Below are 21,103 nucleotides of genomic sequence, written 5' to 3'. Positions count from 1 at the left end.
ATTACGTGTATCCATATGCTATTTATGGACACACCTCATGCATATTTTATGCATATACAAGTTTATGCATATACTGTACAAGTCAGTCGTGCTGAGAAGCACACAGGCAAAAGAACACAAAAGAGTGTGTGTGTGTGTGTGTGTGTGTGTGTGTGTGTGTGTGTGTGTGTGTGTGTGTGTGTGTGTGTGTGTGTCTTCAGGATAAGTCGCTGTCCTTGAGTGGCCCAACAAAAAGCTCTGACACAGAATATCTGTAATGAAATGCACACCCCTCCAAAAGTATTGAAAAGTGAGGCCAATCCCTTTATTTTGCTGTAGACTGAAAATATTTGGGTTTGACATTTTAAAAGAATCAATATGAGACAAAAGATCAACAATCTACGCTTTTATTTCCAGGTATTTACATCTGGATCTGATACACAGCTCAGAAGACAGCACCTTTTGTCTGAACCCACCCATTCTTCTTGTGAGCAAAAGTATTGGAACATGTGACTGACAGGTGTGTTTTGCTGCCCAGGTTTGTCCTGTTACATTATTTATTCAAACGATAAATAAAACCCAAAAACAACTCTTACTGATCAGCAGCAACCTCCAGAGAGCAGCAGTGAAGGTGTCACAACCTACTGTTCACAGAAGACTTCGTGAACAAAAGCACAGAAGCTTCACCAGAAGATACAAACCACTAATTAACAAGAAGAACAGGAAGTCCAGGCTGGGATTTGCCAAGAAGTTCAGAGACAAGTTTCAGAAACTCTGGGACAAAGTTTGATGGACTGATGAGACAAAGATGAACCGTTATCATGGTGATGGAGAGGATAAAGTTTGGAGAAAGAAAGGATCTGCACAAGATCCCAAACATACGAGCTCATCTGTGAAACACAGATGGTTTAGGCTGCATGGCTTCTTCTGGGACGGGTTCATGAATCTTCACTGATGATGTCACCATGATGGCAGCAGTACTCAAATCTACAGAAATATTTTTGTCTGTAAGTTTAAAGAAAGATGCAACCAAACTGATTGGGAGATCCTTCATCATGCTGCAAGATAATGACCCAAACACACCAAAACTACAGAGGAGTTCATCAGGAAGTGGGAGGTTTAAGACTGGCCGAGTCTCCAGAACATTTTAGCTGCCAAAGAGGAGATTGAAGGGAGCAACCCCCCAAAACAAACAACTGAAAGAGGCTGCAGTGACAGCTGAAAAAGCACCACAGAAGAAGAATGCAAACTCAGTGGGTCACAGGCATGACACAGCTATTGTAAGCAAAGGATTTGCAACTAAATATTAAGTCTTATTAACTTTAATCTAGTTTTTCTGTTCCGATACTTTTGATCACAGGCTGAGAGCACGAGACTGTACGACTGTTGGCTGCGACTGCATATTTGTCTGAGGGAAAATTCTGCATCTCTTTTGACTCTGTGGCATTTCACTAAAATACAAACAGCCAGATGTCTGTGTTGATTTCTGCCTTTACCTTAAGGTATAAAGTATCTTCCCATCGTTCCATATCCTGAGTAGCTGGTTAGGCATTGTAATCCAATGGGAATCTGCATTCTTGGAGTTTCTGAAGATGGTGTCAGGTAGCCAAATAAGTCCAACCATGTTGCTGTTCAGAGTCAGTATCTTCATTGTGCTGTTGTATCTGAGGCGACTGTCGGTCCACGTCTGGGCAAAGATGATGTCAATTTGGTATTCCTAAAAAAAAAAAAAAAAAAAAAAAGTGATTTTTTTATTGTTTTTTTTTGCTATATTTAATGCCAGCCATTAAAAAACAGACAATACAAATTCTGGTCTAAGGCTATGAAGAGAAAAAGGAAGCAATTTCACCTGCTTACCAAGAGTATTGATTTTCTCCTTCTAAATGACAGTGATAGGATCATTATGTGTGGCAGAAACACCACTCCAGGCCATCTATCATTCATCACTTTCACCAGAGGGAGCATCTCATCTTACTTGCTCACTGGGCCATTCGTCGAGCACAGACACACCTGGCACCTCTTACAGATTTGCCTAATCCATCACTGGTGTTTGCAGTGCAACTTTTTATCAAATTTTTACAGCAATGATATTTTACATTTAAGTGAACTATGTAAAACTAAAGGTTAAGTCCCTCAGGCTGTAAGAGCTTTAGATGAAAATGAGAATCAGACAGCTGATTGACAGACTGATGGCACACCAGTGATCCAGCTATGGGCTCTAACCCATTAACTACTGTAGAACTCCTGAGGAGACTGAACTCTCAATATAGTATTTATATAAAAACACTGGGGCGATTCCATATTTAAAAAAAAACTATAAAATCTGTAAAATTTGAAAAAAAAAAAAAATCCACCCAAATATTCAGGGCTCAAAAATACATTTAAAACTGCAACCAAACCCATTTTCACATCTAAAGCCAAAATTATGTGTTGTCATTTTTTCCTCTAACCAGCTGTGAGTATCACAATCTATCATAGTCTGAATGAACTGCAGCAGTTTAATGTAGAGGTGGAGGAACAGAAACAAGCGATGGTACTCTGGATGTTTGAGCTGCTTCTGATAATTCACTGGAGTAAACGTCACCAAATGCATTCTGGGTAAACTTTTAGAGCTCATATGAGTCTGCTCAGAACAAGTTACAAGTTAGAGCATATGAAAGATCTCCTTTTACCTAGATTTGATATCAGGCTCATCTTTTAGTCATTATTCCTTCTTGGTCAAAATAAATTTCTAATATAATGCCAAATGTTAAATTTACAAAACAAAAATCCTGATACGACAGTTCCTGGTATTTGTGGTGATTTTAGCACCTGAAGGTGTAAAGTAACAGTGAAAAGCTTCTTCCTGCTCAGGAGTAAATGTCTGTTCACCCTGGTGTTGTTCTTCTAAGCAGGCACGATTTGACTCGTTACTATGAAATCCTGCACACTGTGGTAGCAGCACCATCGGAGCTCCTGGAGGTTTTCCTGGCCTGCAGATGCTGCTTAGATATCCATTCAGTACACAGTTTAGAAAATCTAAAATCTGCTGCTTTATTTAAGACATGCGATTAAAAAAAAAACACATCACTACTACATTAGTTACATGTAAGATGCAATTTAATCAAGCAAACACTTGCTCCATAACTGTTATTCAGAACATACAGTATCTAGTTGCTAACATACCAGTAGGTGATAATGCAAATTAGGTCCATGTTGTGACAACATAAGTTACAAATTGTGCAGATGAGCCGTGATTAGTTGTGCTCGTACTTTAATACACAAAGCTAAAACTCTCCTCGGCAACAGTTGAGATCTTACCGTCCTCACTGGTAACAATACCGACAAAGAAGTGAAGCATAATGAAATTAATGATAGCCTGCCCTCCTCCAGCAACCTACATCTTTTTATTCTGCTGCCACCGCCTGCGATGCATTTAACCTTTTACCCAGTCTCTGCACCAGTTTGAATAGCTCACCAATTAGAAGGAAGTCCATAATCAAGAGAACCACTGGGTGCTCATGACCTTTAATTGTGTGGCACTCAGGGGATTGAAGAAAATAAATAAAAAAATCCAGCAGTTAATGACCAGTGAAAGAAAAGAGTTGCAGATCAAACAATTAGATTTAATATGAGCTCAATCACATCTGGAAACAGTCAGTTGCGGACTGGAGGAGAGAGGTAACTCTTACATATCAGCATTTCTAGCTTCTCAGCTTCTTGTATAATTTCACATTAGAGGTAATTTTAACTATGCTGAAGGAGTATCGATCACACGTCCCCTCCCTGCTGCTCACAGCTGCTTCCAGTCATTACAGCAGGTGTTGCTGTGAAGAAAATGGGTCTTTCACCTCAAATGCCTCAGAGGAGCAGCTATATTAAGGCTGCTGATGTAGAGGTACTGTACATACTCACATTAAATTTAAAGGTGCTGATGTGCTGTACAAATGGACTCCACACCATCATTTCATTCAACATAGAATTCAGAACATGGGATTTCCATCTTTTACTATAAGAAGCTAGTTTTTACTTTTTATAAGAAAAAAAGCTACAACATGTGACGGCAGTATTTCCAACTTTGTGCTAGCAGTCTGAGACATGACCCTCCTCAGTTTGATGTGCCTCTCTACACAAAGACAGATCCAAAAAAATAATGATTTTCCCATCATAATTGACCTTCATTATGATTAACTGGAATGCCACATGAGAGTCAAGGGTTATCAGTATACTGGAAGAGTTGGACCTCATTAATGCTCCTGTGGCTGAATGGGAGCAAATCTCTGCAACTAGGCTCGAGCACCTGTGGAAAGACCCCCACACACCTCATCCACACCGTGTGCAGGTAAACTAGCAAATTTGAGGTAAATGGCTGTATTTCGTTTGTGCTGGCTTCAGTTTGAGTTCGGGCGTGTTCAGGGTGGTGTGGCCGTAAGCAAGCTTACAGCACCTGGTATTCCCAGGAGGTCTCCCATCCAAGTACTGACCAGGCCCGACCCTGCTTAGCTTCCGAGATTAGACAGTTTGCTCCTCCGTGAATCGCCACCTTATCGTGGTGGAGGGGTTTGTGTGTCCCAGTGATCCCAGGAGCTATGTTGTCTGGGGGCTTGTCCCCCTGGCAGGGTCTCCCATGGCAAACTGGTCCTGGGTGAGGGTCCAGACAAAGAGCGGTTCAGAAGACCCTTATGAGTGAAAAAACAAGGGAACAGTTTACCCTGCCCGGGATAGGGTTACCGGGGCCCCACCCTGGAGCCAGGCCTGGGGAGGGAGCTCGAGGGAGAGCGTCTGGTGGCCAGGCATTAGCCCGTGGTGCTTGGCCGGGCGCAGCCCGAAGAGGTTACATGGGCCCGCCCTCCTGCAGGCCCACCACCCGCAGGAGGTGTCGTAGGGGTCGGGTGCAATGTGTGTCGGGCGGTGGCCGAGGGCGGAGGCCCTGGCGGACCGATCCCCGGCTATCGAAACTGGCTGTTGGGACATGGAATGTCACCTCTCTGGTGGGGAAGGAGCCTGAGCTAGTGCGTGAGGTTGAGAGATACCAGCTAGACATAGTTGGGCTCACCTCAACGCATGGCCTGGGCTCTGGAACCAGTCTCCTGGAGAAGGGCTGGACTCTGTTCCAGTCTGGAGTTGCCCTCGGTGAGAGGCGGCGAGCTGGGGTGGGTATTCTTGTATCCCCCCGGCTTGCTGCCTGTATGTCGGAGTTTTCACCGGTGGACGAGAGGGTAGTTTCCCTGCGCCTTCGGGCTGGGGAACGGGTCCTGACTGTTGTTTGCGCTTATGCGCCGAATGACAGTTCAGGGTACCCACCCTTTTTGGAGTTGCTGGGTGGGGTGCTGGAGAGTGCTCCATCTGGTGACTCCATAGTCTTGCTGGGAGACTTCAACGCTCACGTGGGCAATGACAGTGAGACCTGGAGGGGCGTGATTGGGAGGAACGGCCTGCCCGATCTGAACCCGAATGGTGTTTTGTTATTGGACTTCTGTGCAAACCACAGTTTGTCCATAACAAACACCGTGTTCGAACACAAGGATGTCCATAAGTGCACATGGCACCAGGACACCCTAGGTCGCAGGTCGATGATCGATTTTGTAATCGTATCGTCAGATCTGCGGCCGTATGTTCTGGACACTCGGGTGAAGAGAGGAGCTGAGCTGTCAACTGATCACCACCTGGTGGTGAGTTGGATCAGGTGGCGGGGGAAGATGCTGGACAGACCTGGCACACCTAAACGTATTGTGAGGGTGCGCTGGGAACGCCTGGCAGAAGCCCCAGTCCGGGAGATCTTCAACTCCCACCTCCGGCAGAACTTCGACAGCATTCCGAGGGAGGCTGAGGACATTGAGTCCGAATGGACCATGTTCCGCACCTCCATTGTTGAGGCTGCTGCTCAGAGCTGTGGCTGCAAGGTGGTTGGTGCCTGTCGTGGTGGTAACCCCCGAACCAGATGGTGGTCACCGGAGGTGAAGGGAGCCATCAAGCTGAAGAAAGAGTCCTATCGGGCTTGGTTAGCCTGTGGGACTCCGGAGGCAGCTGACAGGTATCGACAGGCCAAGCGGAATGCAGCTCGGGTAGTGGCCAAAGCAAAAACTCGGGTGTGGGAGGAGTTTGGTGAGGCTATGGAAAAAGACTTTCGGACGGCATCGAAGCGATTCTGGCAAACCGTCAGGCGACTCAGGAGGGGAAAGCAGTGCTTCACTCACACTGTTTATAGTGCGGGGGGGGTGCTGCTGACTTCAACTGAGGCTATAGTCGGACGGTGGAAGGAATACTTCGAGGACCTTCTGAATCCCACTGACACGCCTTCTGTAGTGGAAGCAGAGTCTGGGGATGAGGGGGATGACTTGACCATCACTGGGGGTGAGGTCACTGAGGTAGTTAAACAACTCCTTGGTGGCAGAGCCCCTGGGGTGGACGAGATTCGCCCTGAGTTCCTGAAGGCTCTGGATGTTGTAGGGCTGTCTTGGTTGACACGCCTCTGCAACATCGCGTGGAGATCTGGGGCAGTGCCATTGGATTGGCAGACCGGGGTGGTGGTCCCCATCTTTAAGAAGGGAGACCGGAGGGTGTGCTCCAACTTTCGGGGGATCACACTCCTCAGCCTCCCCGGTAAGGTCTATGCCAGGGTGCTGGAAAGGAGGGTGCGTCCGTTAGTCGAACCTCGGATTCAGGAGGAACAATGCGGTTTTCGTCCTGGTCGTGGAACGCTGGACCAGCTCTTTATCCTCTCAAGGATATTCGAGTGTGCGTGGGAGTTTGCCCAACCAGTCTACATGTGCTTTGTGGACTTGGAGAAGGCATTCGACCGTGTTCCTCGGGGTGTTCTTTGGGAGGTTCTGCGGGAGTATGGGGTGTCTGGCCCATTGTTGCGGGCCATTCAGTCCTTGTACAACCACAGTGAGAGCTTGGTCCGTATAGCCGGTAATAAGTCGGATTTGTTTCCTGTGGGGGTTGGACTCCGTCAGGGCTGCCCTTTGTCACCGATTCTGTTCATAATTTTTATGGACAGAATTTCTAGGCGTAGCCAGGTGGCGGAAGGCTTCTTCCTTGGTGGCCTCAGAGTCTCATCTCTGCTTTTTGCAGATGATGCGGTTCTGTTGGCTTCATCAGGGGGGGGCCTCCAGCTCGCAGTGGAACGGTTCGCAGCCGAGTGTGAAGCGGCTGGCATGAGAATCAGCACCTCTAAGTCTGAGGCCATGGTCCTCAGCCGGAAAAGGGTGGAGTGCCATCTCCGGCTCAGGAACGAGTTCTTGCCTCAAGTGGAGGAGTTTAAGTATCTCGGGGTCTTGTTCACGAGTGATGGGCGAAGGGAACGGGAGATCGACAGGCGGATCGGGGCTGCTTCTGCAGTGATGCGGACGCTGCACCGGTCCGTCGTGGTGAAGAGGGAGCTTAGCGTAAAAGCGAAGCTCTCGATTTACCGGTCGATCTACGTTCCTACCCTCACCTATGGTCACGAGCTTTGGGTAGTGACCGAAAGAATAAGATCGCGAATACAAGCGGCAGAAATGAGTTTCCTTCGAAGGGTGGCTGGCCTCTCCCTTAGAGATAAGGTGAGGAGTGCGGCCATCCGGGAGGGGCTCAGAGTAGAGCCGCTGCTCGTCCACATCGAAAGGAGCCAGTTGAGGTGGCTCGGGCATCTGATTAGGATGCCTCCTGGCCGCCTCCTGGGTGAGGTGTTCCGGGCATGTCCCACCGGGAAGAGGCCCCGTGGTAGACCCAGGACACGCTGGAGAGATTATGTATCTCGGCTGGCCTGGGAACGCCTTGGGGTCCCTCCGGATGAGCTGGAGGAGGTGGCTGGGGAGAGGGAAGCTTGGGCTTCTCTGCTTAGGCTTCTGCCCCCGCGACCCGGCCCCGGATAAGCGGAAGAAAATGGATGGATGGATGGATGGCTTCAGTTTGACCAGCTGTGAACTCTCCTGACAGTGCTGGGCATCCGAACTCCAGAGGATCCAAAACAATGGAAGCTGTCTTAGCTTGTTTCATGTGCTGCACCATCCCCTTTTACACAGCTTCTACTGAAGCACACTGTTTCACATGTAACATGGTAACGACTGGATGAGACATTACACCAACCAAACTTCTGCTGCCACAACTCAAACTATGTTCGTAGAAGGAATGCCAAACGTTTTATATTGCATGTATTACCTCCATCTTTTCCATTTGGGATTTTTAGGTTTTCAACAAGCGTCAATGTTGATTTGAAAGATACTTCATTTGAAGCTGCATTCCAATTGGTTGGTTAATGGATGCAGGCCAGACATGTTGTGAGAATATCATACAAAATTTCTGACACTGTATTTGGTCATGCGGCAGTTATGACAGCCAACTTTGAACCTTTTCACTGTGCGATACACAGTGGGACAACTGATTTGGAAAAAAAAAAAACATATCACCACGATTTTATCATCGCACAGTGCATACCTAGCTTTAGGGTGACACTAATCCTGGGTAAAGTCTAACGATGATGACTACCTAAAACTATTCAATTCAATTCAATTTTATTTATATAGCACCAAATCACAGTCACCTCAAGGCACTTTATATTGTAAGGTAAAGACCCTACAATAATTACAGAGAAAACCTCAAGAGTCCAAACAACCCCCTGTGAGCAAGTGACCATGTTAATTGTGATTAAACATGTTGCTACACTTAGTTTAAAAGTTGCATGCTGCATCTGTGTTTAAGAGCCTATGCAGAAGTGCACACACAGGCAATATATTTTTTTTAAAAAACAAAGCTTTTAAGCATTGAGGTCTTTGGCAACTGTAGATAGCAAAAGATATTCTGAAAATCAGTTTGCAGGTTGGAGAGGTAGACATGGAAAATGTCATTTTTTCTTATTAAGAAGAAGGAGAAATGTGAGAATAAATAAATAAACCAGTGCAGATTTACTTTTTGAGACACGGTGGGGAAAGTTAAATATTATCCCATCATTCCTCATTCTGTCCTGTCTGACAGAAGTTAAGTTGGGTCACGCTGACCACATTTACTCTCATAATGGAATAATTCCTCATCAGCTTTTAAACCATGTGGACAAATGGGAATATTACTCATTATTGAAAACATGCACGTGGCTTAATATCGAGGAATTATTCTGCCACAGTTTACCCATTGTTTAAAATGACCAGAATGCAAATGAGACAGCCACCGAGCTGAATAATGGCTCGGGAATGAATGTACAGCTGAAATGTGAAGCAGGATGACACCTCTGCTCTGAACCGTGTGCAGCGATTTAGCTTTTCAGGGGCATCTTCCACTGACCTTCCTGTCCTCTTATGTAAATACATCTTTATTAATGACTTTTTTAGATGCAAAACAATTTATAAAATAATCTTGTTCCACACTATGTTCAAATGAGTGGGCTACATCTAATCACCACATTCTGCATATGCAGCAGAATACTTCAAATATAAAACATTAATTTTGTCTCTTCTACCGTGCATGGGATTATGCATCTATAAGCAGTTACAGTTTTTTTTTTTTTAATGGTATGTGTTGCTCACAGTTCATGTGTATTACAAGCTCATTCCAAAAAAGTTGGGATGAAAACACACTTCTATGAGCTCATTTTGAATGTGATGGTAACAATACATCAGATATGTTGAAGTGGAGACCCAAAAGCAGACACAGAAGACGGCAGATTGCAAACAAAAACGAGCTATTTATTCTGGCTGATCTGAGCCCATCAGTAAAACCAAAACTGAAACGCTGACCAGGGAACCAGTACAACACAACAACCAACAGACTGAGGGTTTAAATAGACAGATGAGGTGATCAGGGAGCGAGAACACAGCTGTCGCTCAAGATACAGGTGATCGGAATCAAAACAATGAGACAAAGGGAAGTAAAACTAAATACAGAGCACGAGACAAAGAACTCCCAAAGTGAGTGCATGTAATTAAAAAAAAGTATACCTCTTAACACTGTTATGTGCATTGTGCTAGACATACAATGGGCCAGCCAAATGTCATATTTAACTGACAACTGCAAAGCCAGGATATCGCATGAAGCATATTCATCGTACTACTGATGTATGAAGTCATTCAGATGGCAGAATAAAACTTCCAACCATCTTATTCCACTTTTCAAATTCGGGGTCATGGGGGAACCTGTCACAGCTGCCATTGAATGGGAGCCGGGATCCATCCCGGACAGGTCGCCACTTCAACAGAGGGCTAACACAGAGAGACAATCACACACTCCAACCCCTGTCCTCAAAGCAGCCATTCCAAAGTTAGAGATGGCCACTCACAGCAAAGAGCAAGACTTTAAAAACAGACTAAAATAAATTACAGCATAAGAGGGTGTTCTTGACCCCAGTAATGATTTTTATGATTCAAGCAGTCAGATTTATATTGTCAAAATGCAAAGAACACCTTTATCCAATGGTAGACAGCAAGTTCCAAACATTTTCAAACTAATCCAACTGGACAATTTCATTAAAATAATAACTTGTTGTCTATGGTTGGAAACATGCAATTTGCTTGTAATAATACAGTAGTTAACTGTGATTAAATGGCAAAAAAGGCAAATCTATTGCTGTCTACACAATGTCCTAGTCCTGGAGTCTTGGTCTCAGGATTTTGAGTTTTTTGTAGATTCTGCTGTCTGGGCAACATTCGTGTTTTTTCTCTGCTTATTTTGTTCTAATTCACTTTCTATTATCTTTAGTATTCATGTTTCTTTTTTTGTATATGGGTCATTATTTTTCTGTGTGTTTAGTCTTTTTTTTTATTAAGCTTGTCATGTCTGGCAGTTTTTGCAAATGGAATCATGATCAAAATGTATTATTGTACCTAACATATTTACTTTTACAGAAAGAGCTCTATAAGTTCTCTATAGGCTACTCTTGTTAATGCTTGTCATTTCTTTTATTAATTCATTTTGTCCACAAAATATGACTGCCAGTGAGAAGTGAGAAGTAGAAGGGGGCAGAACAAATAAGGGGACAGACCTAGGTATACATATATAAACAGTATACATATATACATAAACAGGGAAAGACCCAGGAGACCTGCGGCCACACATCTCGATGACATCCGCAAGCTCAACCCAGAGGAGGATGGAGGGAGACCCTAGACAGAGCTCCCACAGCCAAAAGGCAAGAGCCCCAGGGAGCCAGAGGCAATGAGCAGCCCACGTCCCCGCAGGCCGTCCCCCCCAGCACAAGCCGAGAACGCGGCCCCGAGGCCCCAGGTGCCTGAGAGCCACCCAATCCCTGGCAGAGTCCCCACCTGCCGGAGAGACCTGAGCCACCACCAGGCCACAACCCCCAAGGGAGCGGGCCAACAGCTATGCCAAGACACGCCACACACCCCGGGACCCAAAGGCACCCACATCCCAGGGGAGATAGCAATGATAAGTGGGGAGCAGTAGGGAGGGGTAACTCCCGGGTGACACGTCCCACAGGGGCCAAGGCTCAGTAAGCCACAGGCCCAGGCCCAACTGTACACGCGCACATACATATATACCAGTCGCACACTTTACATGGACACAAAGTGTGCGCTGATACCCGTATCAGCGCAGAGCCAGTGGCAACCTGGGGAAGCAGCGACCCAGTCTTGAACCACTAGCCAGACCCCACCCCAGGCAAACATTCACAGACACCCTCCCACCCAACGTGTTGGGTGGGAGGTTGTCTGTGTATGTATGTAGTGGAAAGAATGATTATGACTGTGTGAAAGCTACAGTGCTGTTAAAATGTGTGTTTAGCCTTAAGATTTGTAGCCTTTTGTTCCCTTGTGTTCTGTTTTCGGTTTGTGTTAGAGATGTTTTTGTTGGATTCTTGTGTTTAGTCCCGTCTCCCTTATGTCATCTTGTATCCTGTTGTCAAGTTTCTGTCTCTATGTTTAGTCAGTGACTTCCTGTTTTATTGTAGTAATTTTTGTCTCTTGCATTTAGTTTTAATTGCCCTGTCTCATTATCATTGCTTAGTTTTAGCTGTTTTTCTGTTATTCAGGTGTTTCTCCTTCCCTTGTTTGCCCTCGGCGTGTCTCTGTATGTATATAGCCTCAGTTTCCTTTTGTCCTTTATCTGGCTTTTTGTATGTTTACTCTGGATTTCCCTTTCTGGAAGAATTTCTTTCCTTTGACCTGAATAAAAAGCTCGTTTTTCTTATCCTGCCTGCCTCTGAGTCTACATTTGGGTAGATCCTGCCAGAACCTTGCATATCTGAAAATGAAAATTTTCCATTAATTGTGATGTATTTGCTGTAGGATGGTGATTTAACTTCAAAATGATATAGGTGGTCAGCAACCTCATATTATATAGGAATAAAACAAAAAAGTTAGCAAACAGATGAGTTAACTCCCTTGCTGCAAAGAGACGGCTCACAGATGAGTTGTGCTCATCAGTTCAGACTGACTGAAATCAATTGTAATGTCAGAAATCTGCTTTTATTTACAATTTAAACGAGAGGGTTGACAGGTATGATTACTGAACAATAGAATGGTAAACAAGGCTTGACTTTTAACTGGAGTTTAACAGCCAGCAGTAGTGCTGACACACTAACAGAATATGAATATAGAATAGAATATATAGAAATATGTAAATAGAATAAATGAGGGAACAAACAGCAGCACAAGATAGAAACTAAAAATTTCAACCTTTTGTATTCATGTACATTATTTCAAAGATTTTGTGACCATCTGTGCCTGACACTACTGTGAAATCAAAATCTGGGACTATAACATCTATAATTTAGCTCTCACAGAAACTGAACAGAAGTACTTTAAGAACAAGTAATTCTTTGAAAAAGAACAAATCAGCCATACCTTTCCTTCCTTTTTTCCAATTCTTCTTCTCTCCTTGTTTCACTGAAGCTCATTGCTAACAATTAACTACCTACCTAAACTAAATGTCTTCTTGCTAAAGTCTGTAGCCTTTTGTATTCTTCATTTCCTATATGGAAGTTCAACGCTGGTCACTGCATCAAGCATGATAAACTAGGGCAAAGTGTACAGCTCCCACTCTGCAGTGTGAAGCTGGCACTTAATGATTATGCAGAAAACGGCACAAAGTACATACTGTATCTGTCCTGTGCTTTGAGTCATCTTGGCCCTCTCCTTTCCTGCCTTATTAAAGGCAGCAAAAGGTCACATGTAAGAAGGAGGCAAACTTTAGTGCACAGATACAGTATGCTAAGGCTGGAATCCTAATAATTCACATTTAGTCACAGTTAGCTACAGTTTGGATTTAGGCTACCTATTCATGTGATAAAACTGGGCAAATTGCACAGCTCATACTGGTTTTGTCCCTCTGGTTTCCACTAGTTACTAGTTGTTCTTTGTGCTGTGGTCCTTCATTCTCATCATGTTTAGTAGGAATGGAACGCCTGATATGGATGCTTCAATGCTGTTTCGATGCTGCGTCGAGCTCACGAAGTGCAGATGTTTCAAAACGCTGCTTCGAAGTGTGTTTTGACACACCCACATCATGTGACCACGGTTAATTGAGGTCTTTGTGCATTTCACCATAGTTTTGACAGGTGGCTTTCCTGCTGCTTCAAGGTTTGTTTGACTGTTAGAATGTAGAAAACAAAACTGATGATGCTGCAAACTCCCAGAAACCTTTAGAGTCAGCAGCAGCAACCACAGCACAGGACAGTTTGTGGGAACCCACACTGCTGATGGTGAGGTCAGAAGATACCTCACCGATACATTTGTTCCCAGGAGACATGATCCACTAGTTTATTCACAGGAATGATGTGTTGCATATCCACACCTTTATACTGATGTAAAAAACAAACAAAAAAAAGAACTCTATACTTGCAACAAGTGTGCCTTTTGAACAGATTTAACAGACTTTTTTTCTAGACGTTAGTTTTTCTCTTCATCTTCATTTTCCATAAGCATAATTAGTTACATTCATTCACAATTCATTCCACCGTAGATGAAACATTTCCCACAAACATTACTGGGACATCTGCAAAGCAAGCAATAATCAAATCCACAAACCCTGTGTGGTTAATACAACAAACATAGCAGCCCAGACCTCCTTCTCCCCAGCCACCTCCTACAGCTCATCCGAGGGGACCTCAAGGCGTTCCCAGGCTGGGTCTGCCCCAGGGCTTCCTCCTGGTAGGATATGCCCGGAACATCTCACCCAAGAGGCGCCCACCCTTCAGAGGAAGCTCATTTCTGCCGCTTGTATTTGCGAGCTCATGACCATGCTGTGAACCTTTCCACTGCAAGCTGGAGGCCACCACCTGATGAAGCCTACAGGACCACATCATCTGCAAAAAGCAGAAATGAGATTCTGAGGCCATCACGGTGGAAGTCTTCCACCACTTGGCTGTGCCTAGAGATTCTGTCCAATAGTTAAACAAGTCCAACTTATTGGCGGCAATATGGACCAAGCTCTCATTGTGGTTGTACAGGGACTGAATGGCCTGCAACAACGGGCCAGACACCCCATACTCCTGCAGCACCCCCCAGAGGATACCCCGAGGGACATGGTCGAATGTCTTGTCCAAGTCCACAAAACACCTGGATGGGCAAACTCCCATGCACATCCTCGAAAGGATGAAGAGCTGGTCCCGTGTTCCACAACCTGGACGAAAACCATATTGTAAATTTGGAATCCAAGGTTCAACTAACGGATGGACCCTCCTTTCCAACATCCCGAGCCTTCGGGAACTTGGGGCAAATCTTATCCACATCCACCCCAGGGGCCTTGCCACCAAGGCGTTGTTTAAACCCTAGTGGTGGGTGAGTAATCCCCCTCAACCCCAGACTCTGCTTCTGCTACAGAAGGCGTGTCAGTGGGATTAAGGAGGTCCTCGAAGTATTCCATCCACTGCCTGACTATGGCCTCAGTTGAAGTCAGCAGCGGCCCACCTGCACTATACTCTGGGTAGAGCACTGCTTTCCCCTCCTGAGTTGCCTGACAGTTTGCCAGAATTGCTTCGAGGTTGTCTGATAGTCTTTCCATGGCCACACCAAACTCATCCTACACCCAAGTTTTTGCTTCAGCCACCACCCGAGCCACATTCCGCTTGGCCTGCCAGTACCTGTCAGCTGCCTCAGAAGTCCCATGGGCTAACCAAGCCCAATAGGACTCCTTTCTTAGCTTGATGGCTCCCTTCACCTCCGGTATCCACTATCTGGTTCAGGGATTACCAACTTGCAGGCCTCTAATTTCCTGCTCTAAATTTAGAAGAAACTGAGGTTACTGCACTTGGGTCTACAAATCTTAGAAACATGGTGTCTAACCAGATACTTACTCTGGATTTGCATTACTGGTCTCCAGAAACACTGTGAGGAATCTTGGAGTCATTTTTGACCAGAATATGTTATTCAATGCACATATTAAACAAATACTGTACATAGGACTGCTTTCTTGCATTTGTGCAATATCTCTAAAATTAGAAACATTCTGTCTCAGAGTGATGCTAAAAAACCAGTTTAGTCTCTGCTCTAATTCATCCCAAAGGTGTTCTATTGGGTTTGAGGCCAGGACTCTGTGCAGGCCAGTCAAGTTCTTCCACACAAAACTTATTCATCCATGTCTTTATGGACATTTTCTAGTGTTCAGAAAGCAGGGAACAGGAAGGGGCCATTCCGAAACTGTTCCCACAAAGATGGGAGCATTAAATTGTCCAAAATGTCTGGATATGCTGAATTATTAGGGGTCAAGCCATACTCCTGAAAAACCCCACACCATAATCCCCCCTCAATCAAACTTTGCACTTTGCACAATGCAGTCAGATAAGTACCGGTCTCCTGGCAACTGCCAAATCCAGACTCATCCATTGGATTGCCAGATGGAGAAGTCTGATTCATCACTCCAGAGAAAAACGTCTCCACTGCTCTAAAGTCCAGTGGCGGCATGCTTTACACCACTGCATCCAACGCTTTGCATTGAGCTTGGTGATTTAAGGCTTGTGGAATATTTAGCAGCGAGAGCTTTTCACGACAGGATGCATCCTATCACGATACCATGCTGAACTATCTATCTCTCTCTCTCTCTCTCTCTCTCTCTCTCTCTCTCTCTCTCTCTCTCTATATATATATATATATATATATATATATATATATATATATATATATGTGTGTGTGTGTGTGTGTGTGTGTGTGTGTGTGTGTGTGTGTGTGTGTGTGTGTGTATAAATAAAAGGTTCTCTTGATCCTTGAACATTGCATTTTTGTTGAAGTTTTTTTCAGATAAAAATACCTTTAAAGTTTGTCACAACTCTAAGTTAAATATGAGACTAAAGTGAACATCCTTCATTCTATGGATGAGAGACACTTTGTGAAATACAATAATGTCAAGGACGTCACTGGGCCAGAACGAGATTTGAAAAACTCTAGCAGAAGCTGAAAATATCTGCCAAAGCAAAGTTACTAAGTACTGACTGACATCCTCAGAGGTGCTCAGCCTTTCCCACATAACTGTATCACTGAAACCAATACCTCTGTCCAGCTAAAATCTGCAAATACACTGGGGGGGAAGGGGGCAAATCCTTCTGGATATGTATACTGACTGGACTGGGTAATGTGTTAGGAATGAAAGGATGCCACATCGTTTGATGGGAATGAAGATCATCAAACTACAGAGGCTGAATTCAAAGACACCCTGAAAATCAAATTGAAAAAATGATGCAGCAGGCTGGAACATTTAGCTGAAATTTCATTGCAGCAACTCAAAATGGTACTCAGTAGTTTGTATGCCTCCATGTGCTTGTATATCTGCTGAGAACATTGGGGATCCTAATGAGATGACAGATGATGTCCTGGGGGATCTCCTCCCAGATCTGGACCAGGGCATCACTGAGCTCCTGGACAGTCTGAGGAGCAATCTGGTGGTATTGGACCGACCAAAACAAAATCTCCCAGAGGTGTTCTGTTGGATTTAGGTCAGGCGAGTACGGGGGCCAGTCAGTGGTATCAATTCCTTCATCCTCCAAGAACTGCCTGCATACTCTGTTGTGCATCAGGAGGAACCCAGGACCCAATGCACCAGCGTACGGTCTGACAGTGGGTCCAGGGACTTCATCTTGATACCTGATGGCAGTCAGGGTGTTGTTGCCTAAGCTGTGTGTCCCTTCACTGATATGCCTCCCCAGACCATCACTGACCCACCACCATGTGGTCATGCAGAAAGATGTTAGAGGATGCATAACATTCTCCACAGCACCTGTTGTTAATTTCACTAACACCCAAGCAGCTGAAACTGCTACTTAAGTGCCCAGATCAGTGTCCCAGAAGTTTATTTGACTTGATGCTATACTCTGATTAAAAAGTGTTCCTTTAATTTTTAAATTTTTTTTTTTGAGCAGTGTATTTGTCCAGCCACTGAATATATTTAATGTTTGAGACAAATGCTGAATCAAACTAACTCTTAAACACCCTGAGTCCTTCCTTCCTTCCCCCTGGAAAAATCTGCTTCCTTGCGTCAGTTGTGCAGCTTTTATGTTGGAGGCATCCGAGTTCTGCAGATACTGGGAGAGATACTGTGTTCACAGTAGACACAGAGGATCCTCTGTACACACAGGTATCATGAAAGTGCTAAAAACAGGAAAGATATTTCTGTGAGTTCATTAAATACTGATTGAACTACACATGGAGAATATTAATATTCCACAGAGACCTATTCCGTGTGGCATTACCAAGAGCCTCATTATTTGATCCTCCATGCTGATGACTTCATTTCCCAGCCACAAAGTTAAAAACAAAAAACTAAACACTCTCTTCGCCCTATTAAGGGAAAGATTTTTCTTCTTTGTATCTGAGTCATCAGCTGTTGGACTATCTATTCATCAGCTGCAAAAAGATTTTTTTAAGCTTCGAATAAGAAATCATCAAGGTTATTTTGTATTCCAGCAGGTGTGAGCCAAACAGTTACAGTAGCTGAAAAATGCAGGTATATTACAAATTAATGTTGTGATGGGAGCTAAAGAAAACCACACGAGCAAGGATGTTACAGTAGCTGTGCCAGCAGCTCCTTTCTGCAGCAGGAAACGAGCTGGCAAAAGTACTGCGTTTCTCTCTCGTCGTCCAGTGTATGACAAACAGCTTGTGAGTGGGAAGCTCAGGGTGAGGACAGCAGCACTGGCTTTTGTTTGGCAGGAATTTCTTGATTACAGGAAGTTTCCTTGGACAATACATGACCCACAAGTATAAAGACAACTTCTTGATGATCACAAAGATAAGCATAATGTGCAAGCATGGCTCCTACTTGATGTTCTTCACTGTCACTATTGTCAAATTAAACAGCTTTCTGGAAACCAGTCTCTGTTTAGACACTTTTCCCAACACCTTTGCTCTTGTATTTTAGACTTTGAACCACACGGCCGTGGTCGTTTTACACTCAGCATGGAGTCTGTCAGTGTTTTCTGTTGGTTTTATTGTGCAGCGCTGTGCTGTCTGTGTTTCCCTGCGTCTGTGTACATGTTCAGGGTTATGCCTTTTGGATACTTCCAGGTTTACTGCACAGGTTACTTTTCTCATGTGTCATTGTGGTTTTACTTCCTGGTTCTTTCCTTCCATAAGGATGCTCCCGTATATCTTCAACTATAAAGGGAGCAAAGAAGGGGTGTCAAACATGTGGCCCGTGGGCTGGAACCAACTCACTAAAACGTCCAGTCAGTTTTACAGTTTTCTTACTGAAAGACATCACTAATAGATTAAACCATTACATGACAGAGGTTCTTTTACTATATTATATTTTACTATTGTCTTCTGTTTTAAGAGCAGGTTTATAGTTTAAATAAAATAATTTTCTGTCAAAAATAAAAAAAAATCTGCTTTATAATTACAGGTCCTGGTAATTTGCTTCTTCTGTAACTTTGAGCCTTTATTTGCCCAAAAAGCCATGCTGACTGGTTTCTTTATTTCTTACAGCAGCATTTCAATCATGAGAGGTATTGCTGTAATTACACTTACACACACCGGCAAACCGGCATGAAGCACAACCAAACTGACAAAAAGAAACTGAGGCTTATATACATGCACCACACTGAGGTCATTCAAGGGAAGGGGAAATACCTGGTAACAGAAAACAGCTGAAACTAATCAATGATAATGAGACGGGGGTGGGGGGGGTGGGGGTGTTAAAACTAAATACAAGAGACAAAAGACTACCAAAATAAAACAGGACATTACATAACAAGGGAACACAGAGACTTAACAATAAGATCTGGGGGGGATGCAGGCAGGATAAGCTAAAACTCAAGGAATTAAATATAAACTGTAACTCTAATCACAACAGAAACTAGACTGCAAAAAGTGGCAAAACTAAAACTTAGAAAACCTAAAGACTAAACAGAGAATATAATCATAAAGAAACCAACCAGAAAATATCTGATACATAAAAAAAGGGAGTCATAAACACAGGAATCCAAATATCAATGCAAAAACTCAAAACTGGGCACAAAACCCAATGTCACTGGGAATTAAATGTGCAGGTAGACTGATGAAAGGGGCGCAGTCCTGTGTCTGAGTGAGGAATGGGCTCATTTCTGCTGCTGTGGTCACTGGAGGATAAAAGCGAACTGTAGTTCTCACCAACTGATTATTGCCACTTGGTAATTTCCACCCACCGGACTCAAGGGGGCAGTTAGGAGCTCATTATATCTTAATGCAGCACAGTGAGGTGAAGAAGACACGACTGATTTGTTTTATCTGGAGAAATAATATGATCACCTCTTAAATATAAATTAAATAAAGCATTACATACTATGTATGTGTATACAGTGTATACAGATGCAGGAAGTGATAAATATGTAATTTTCTGCAGCTTAACTTGTTTCACCATCACATTTTAAAAATCACTGGATTACATACAAATAATACATAATTAAATGATAACATAATGAACGAATGCATTATTTATAAACACATGGTTAGTATGCGCTCTGTGTCTGAATGGTCTGCCTGTAAAGTTGGTAAAGAAGTTTTAGTCGTTATCTGCTGACACAGTCGAGCATGTTTGAGGAGTCTCTTCTTCGGTTATTACAGGTCAGCTTTTAAATAAAGTTGTTCAAAGTAGAACTTCATTGTGTTTGCAGGACAGGGTGAACTTTTGGTACCTTAATTAAATCTTACATGTAGAAGTCCTTGTCCTGTCCTCACTTTTTAATAGCAGCAGGGACATGACATGTAATATATTGTCTGTTGAGGACTTTCTTCCTTCTGACAGGTTCAGAAGACAGGCAATTTATCAGGTGTAGCATTTCCTCTGCAGATTCAATAAACAGCCTACAAAGAGCTGTTTTTACCAGCGACATGAACAAGCTTTTAGTGAGTGCACTATTAATCAATGTTACACAAACATTTAAGTGCTTCCTGTATTTTCCCTACCTGTTAGCTCCGGTATCGCTGTATTGGACCGGTATATATGTGAATAATAATAATAAAATGAATAAATAAATAGAGGAGCCTAGACAGAGCTTATAGAGCTCGTCCTGGAAAAGCAAATGTGTTTGGCACATCAGCGTTTCTGATGGCAAAAGCTGCCAGACAGGACGGGTTATTTAAAAAGAAAAAAAAAAAAAGCTTCTTGTAAAGATTAAAGTTAATGCGACTTTAAAATTTGACCTGTATTCAGTGTCAGATCCCAGAAAATCTTCTTGGCAAATTTTAATTTGGGAATTTAGTTAGGAAGATTTTTTGCTCTGCATGATGTCAAGAAGATAATACCTGATATCTTAGCACTAGAGAAAAACTTAGAAATGCAGTCATAAAATTTAGGGACTTTCAAGGATTGCTTTTTTTTTGTTTCTTTTTGCTAACATGTGACCTTTCTGAAATTCTGGTTGATTATTTTTAAGTTCTGCAAACAAAATTACCATTACTTGCTAAAAAATAGAGTTTAAACTATTGAGTTTGGATGGTTGTGGATCTGAAGGCACACGGCTGTATGCCACTACACATATAAACTATGCTTGGATAGAAGAAATTTAGCAGAATTTTATCAGTGCAGATGTGTGAGAATCAGGATGAAAGGTTCTGTTTTCATAGTCTCCTGCAGACTAAACCCATTCAGGAGCTCTACTGCCAACCTCTTGTCAAATTACCAATGTGGGTAAATGAACGTTAATAAGCCCTCTGCTAAAAAGTTTAAATGTCTCCACAGGCGTGCAGAAAAGTCTCTGTGCACTCTGACATGTGAAAACGGTCTCCTGAGGTTCTGCAGAATGGAATTT

The 21,103-nt window shown here is 43.6% G+C and overlaps 1 protein-coding gene across 2 annotated transcripts in view; it reads right to left on the bottom strand.

The window, feature by feature from the left end:
- Positions 1–21,103, bottom strand: part of gabrg3 (gamma-aminobutyric acid type A receptor subunit gamma3) — an 81,391-nt gene that overhangs the window by 25,531 nt on the left and 34,757 nt on the right. For both annotated transcript variants that reach the window (XM_030728264.1, XM_030728265.1), the window contains exon 4: positions 1,476–1,696. In XM_030728264.1, coding sequence (XP_030584124.1) covers positions 1,476–1,696 — 221 coding nt within the window. The remainder of the gene's footprint in view (positions 1–1,475; positions 1,697–21,103) is intronic.

The sequence above is a fragment of the Archocentrus centrarchus genome, chromosome 4 (genome assembly GCF_007364275.1).
Source record: "Archocentrus centrarchus isolate MPI-CPG fArcCen1 chromosome 4, fArcCen1, whole genome shotgun sequence".
Classification (NCBI taxonomy): domain Eukaryota; kingdom Metazoa; phylum Chordata; class Actinopteri; order Cichliformes; family Cichlidae; genus Archocentrus; species Archocentrus centrarchus.
The sequence above is the reverse complement of the archived record's forward strand: the minus strand, read 5'-3'. Positions and strand labels throughout refer to the sequence as shown.